Raw genomic sequence first — 4,674 nt, 5'->3', positions numbered from 1 at the left:
TTTTTTCGTAAATAACTTAACCCGTGAGAAAATTTTCAAATTCTTTATGTTTGACCCGAAAAAAAAACAACAACGACGACGTAGTAATTTGATATGATACGTTTCATTAGCGAAACGAAAAAAATTGATTAATATTTACACCCACTCCACGCAAAGACAAAAAGACAGATAATGTTTTTTTTTTAATTAACCATATAGGAAATGATGATTCTCATTACGAAACCCAAAGCAAAAGAAAAAGTGTTTCGTTTGTTTTGTTACCATAGTGTTTCCAATATGATTTGATCCAACACACAAAAAAAACTGATCGATTATCATTTTGAAATCGATGAGACAAAGGAGGGGAGTTTTTTTCGATTTTTTTTTTTGAAAAATTTTTTGCTGATGTTTTTCCATTTCATTTGGCGTTTGATTGATGTGATGACTTTATTATTCTATCTTTGTTGATTGATTTTTGAATCTTCTGCAAAAGAAAAAATGGCCAAAAAGATGAATCCATTCGACGATGATGAAATCCATGAATTTGATCAACAACAACAACCAACAACATCGACAACATTATCATCAAGACAACGTTCACGATCATCACCAATACGAAAACGTGTTCGTATTGATGATGGATTGGAAAATTCATTAGTGATCAATGTAGAACGACCAGAACCAGAGCAATTAGCCGAACAACAACAACAACAATCAACATCCCGAGCAAACATTGAAAAAAATTCAAAAAATAAAATAATCGATCATCTTTTGACTGTTGAAGAAGTAATGGAAAAATATCAAACATCATCGGTAAATGGTTTAGATGAACGTGAAGTAATTCAACGTTTAGAAAGAGATGGTCTGAATACATTTACACCACCAAAATCCAAACCATGGTATCTTTTGTTTTTGAAAGAAATGACCAGTGGTTTTGCATTGTTACTTTGGTTTGCCGGTTTGGCTAGTTTTGTTTCATTTTTTATTGAACATAAAAAAGAAGATGTAAGATGTCCATTGATTGTTGTGTTTTTTTGAAGATGTTTCTCACGTTACTTTTTTTTTACTTTTTTAAAAAATTCAGGCATATTTAGGTGGTGCATTAATATTTACCGTAGTTATGACCGGTTTATTTTCCTATTATCAACAAATGTCCAGTTCAAAAGTGTTTAAATCATTTAAACAAATGACACCACAGGTAAGTTATTATTTAGAAGTTTGCTGACCCATCAATCAACCAACCAAACTTTCAATTTTTCTACAAAAAACAAAACAAAACAAACAAAATAGAATGCATTCGTATTACGTAATGGTAGAAAACAAGAAATACTTGCTGAACAATTAGTTATTGGTGATATTGTTTATTGTAATGCAGGTGATCGTATACCAGCTGATATACGTATAATACATTCAGATAGTATGAAAATTGATAATTCATCAATAACAGGTGAATCAAAACCATTACTACGTACAATTGAACGATCCGATAATGAAAATCAATCATATTTGGAAGCAACAAATTTAGCATTTTTTTCAACAAATTGTACTGATGGTAGTGGTATTGGTATTATAATTGCAACCGGTGATAATACAGTTATTGGTGACCTGGCATCAATTGTATCGAATATTGGTGAACAAACAACACCAATCGCACGGGAAATATCATTTTTTGTTAATATTATAACAATAATATCATTATTAAGTGGTGGTTTATTTTTCGGCCTAACTATTTATTTTGGTCAAACATTATTTGCTGCATTCATATTAATGATTGGTATTACTGTTGGTAATGTACCTGAAGGATTGTTACCTGCATTAACTGTTGTATTAACAGTTGCTGCAAAACGTATGGCAGCAAAAAATTGTATGGTAAAACATTTAGAAGCAGTTGAAACATTAGGTTCAACATCAGTTATATGTACTGATAAAACTGGTACATTAACACAAAATCGTATGACAGTTGAACATCTTTGGTTCGGTACAGATAGTTATGCTAATCGTAATGGAATGCTATGTTTGGATGAAGAAGAAAATGAACAAATCAAACAACGATTGGATTGGTTGGCATTAAAACGTTGTTCAATGCTTTGTTCAAGAGCTGAATTTCTTGATGATAATCCTATTATAAAAAATCGTAAAACATTAGGTGATGCATCTGAAACAGCTATTATGAAATTTTTAGAAGAATCTATTGGTTCAGTTGAACAATATCGACAATTATATCCAAAATTAGCTGAAAAACCATTTAGTTCATTGACAAAATATCAATATTCAATACATCGACGAAATAATCCAAATACAGGATTATTTTCAAATAATTTTCTTGTTATGAAAGGTGCACCAGAAAGAATCCTGGAACATTGTAAATGGCGTGTAAATGATGAAGGTAAAACCGTACCAATTGATAATAGTTTTATAATGATGTTTGAAGATGTATATCGTGAATATGGTACAAATGGTGAACGTGTATTAGCTTTTTGTGATCGTGAATATACCCGAGAAGAATTTGATGAACAATATCAATTTGATGGAAAAAATTTAGATGAAATTATTGAATTAGAAAATTTACGATTTCTTGGCCTTGTTTCAATGATTGATCCACCAAGGCCAGATGTTCGGAATGCAGTTGAACTTTGTCGACAAGCCGGTATACGTGTTGTAATGATAACAGGTGATCATCCAATTACAGCACAAGCAATTGCAAAAATGTGTGGAATAATTTCGGCTGTACATCGTGGTACATCAATTGCATCATTACGTAGTACAACATCAATGATTAATAATCAAAGATCAATTGTTATACCTGGTAATGAATTAGAAGAAATGTCGGATGAAGATTTACGTTCAGTTCTGGATTATGGTGAAATTGTTTTCGCCCGAACATCACCAAAACAAAAATTACGTGTTGTTGAACAATTTCAAACTATTGGTGAAATTGTAGCCGTTACAGGTGATGGTGTTAATGATTCATTAGCATTAAAAAAAGCTGATATTGGTATTGCAATGGGCATAACTGGTTCGGAAGTATCCAAACAAGCAGCCGATATGATATTATTGGATGATAATTTTGCAACAATTGTTACCGGTATTGAAGAAGGTAGACGTATATTTGATAATCTTAAAAAAACAATATCATATATTTTAGCCGGTAATGTAACAACAATTTATCCATTCATTTTATATGCTATTATTGGTATACCATTAGCTATTTCAACACCAACAGCATTATTAATTGCATTAGGTACTGATATGGTACCTGCAATATCATTAGCATATGAAAAATCTGAAGATGATATTATGAATATTGGACCAAGAAATTCAAAAAAAGATCGTATGGTTGATAGTAAATTATTACAACGTGCATATTTAACAATTGGAATTATGATTAGTTCGGCTGCATTTTTTTCCTATTTTATTTCAATGTTTTTTAATGGTTATTCACCATTAATGTTAATTGGTACACAACATCGTTGGAATAATCATAATGATACATTACCACGTATTGATTTTCAAACATCTTCCAGATATCATTGGAATTACATTCAAACGGTTTGTTTTTTGTTTTTGTTTTTTATTTTTTTTTCATTCTTTTTTTCAACAAAATCCACACATTTACACAGACATTCGAGGAACGAAAATCAATACAAATCGAAGCTCAAAGTGCTTATTTTGCCGGAATAATTGTTATGCAATGGATGGATGTTATTGTTTGTAAAACAAGACGTGTATCAATTTTTCGACATGGAATGAGGTGATTAAGTTATTTTTCTATTTCATTTTTTTCTGATCAAAATCATGAAATTTTTTTTCCAATTTTTTTTTCGCTGATCAGTAATTGGGTACTTAATTTTAGCATCATATTTGAAACAGGACTAGCAGCAACATTCATCTATACTCCTGTATTGAATCAAGTGATGCAAACAAATCCAGTTAATTGGCCAAGTATTGTATGGGCATTACCATTTATGTTTTTAATGTTTCTGTATGAAGAATTTCGTAAATGGATTATTCGTCGTTATTCATCATCATTTTTTGGTAAAGAATTATTGGCTTAAAAAACAAAAACAGCCAAACAGCAGCAGCAGAAACTTGGAATTCATTCATTCATAATCAGACTTGAGCTAATCAAAAATATGAATGAAAACAAATCAGAAAATCAGCTTTGTCAATTCATATTATTATCATTATTAACGGAATATTCTTCTTGTTGTTTGCAAATTCCTTATGTTAATTTTCATTCCTAATTTTATAAGAAAAATGAATAAAACAAGACGAGCAAAAAAAAATGAACAAAGGTGAACGAACCATTCATACTTGAACATCGTTTCGTTATTATTTTTTCGCTTTGTTTTTCGATCGATAATATTATTTCGACAATGATAGAATGGAATCAAAGAATTTCCTATTTTCTCACTTTTTGTTATTCATTCGCTTCGCTTTGTTTGTTTGTTTGTTTGTGCGTGGGTGTATGGCAAACGGTGTTAATAATGGAGAATGGTGCAAGGTTTTATTATCATCATCATTTCTATATGATATAATCAAATTAGATTTTTTTTTGGCTCGAAAATGATCGAAATCGAAATGATAATAATTTCCTTTTACTTTTCCTTTTTGTTTTGTATTGAAAATTAATTATTATCGACAACAGCCACAGCGCTGCGTAGAATCGTAGAAATAAAGAGAGAATATAGAATC

The 4,674-nt window shown here is 30.4% G+C and overlaps 1 protein-coding gene across 1 annotated transcript; it reads left to right on the top strand.

Moving 5' to 3' along the window:
* Window positions 1-369: 369 nt before the first annotated feature.
* On the top strand, window positions 370-4,216 carry LOC113791130 (sodium/potassium-transporting ATPase subunit alpha-like). The gene is made up of 5 exons (XM_027340862.2): window positions 370-984; window positions 1,064-1,177; window positions 1,270-3,528; window positions 3,600-3,730; window positions 3,812-4,216. Exons 1-5 carry the CDS (start codon window positions 478-480, stop codon window positions 4,032-4,034), a joined length of 3,234 nt encoding a protein of 1,077 aa, XP_027196663.2. The 5' UTR covers window positions 370-477; the 3' UTR covers window positions 4,035-4,216.
* Window positions 4,217-4,674: the final 458 nt, after the last annotated feature.

The sequence above is a fragment of the Dermatophagoides pteronyssinus genome, unplaced genomic scaffold, assembly GCF_027571235.1.
Source record: "Dermatophagoides pteronyssinus isolate colony J.1.1.1.1 unplaced genomic scaffold, Derpt_VIB-CSIC_2022.12 sq0054, whole genome shotgun sequence".
Lineage (NCBI taxonomy): Eukaryota > Metazoa > Arthropoda > Arachnida > Sarcoptiformes > Pyroglyphidae > Dermatophagoides > Dermatophagoides pteronyssinus.
The sequence above is the reverse complement of the archived record's forward strand: the minus strand, read 5'-3'. Positions and strand labels throughout refer to the sequence as shown.

What these genes read in the sequence shown, in the direction of transcription:
- LOC113791130 (XM_027340862.2), top strand. Translation starts at nt 478, where the DNA reads ATGGCCAAAAAGATGAATCCATTCGACGATGATGAAATCCATGAATTT. An exon ending in TTGAACATAAAAAAGAAGAT is followed by an intron (nt 985 to 1,063) that starts GTAAGATGTCCA and finishes TAAAAAATTCAG; the next exon opens with GCATATTTAGGTGGTGCATT. An exon ending in TTAAACAAATGACACCACAG is followed by an intron (nt 1,178 to 1,269) that starts GTAAGTTATTAT and finishes CAAACAAAATAG; the next exon opens with AATGCATTCGTATTACGTAA.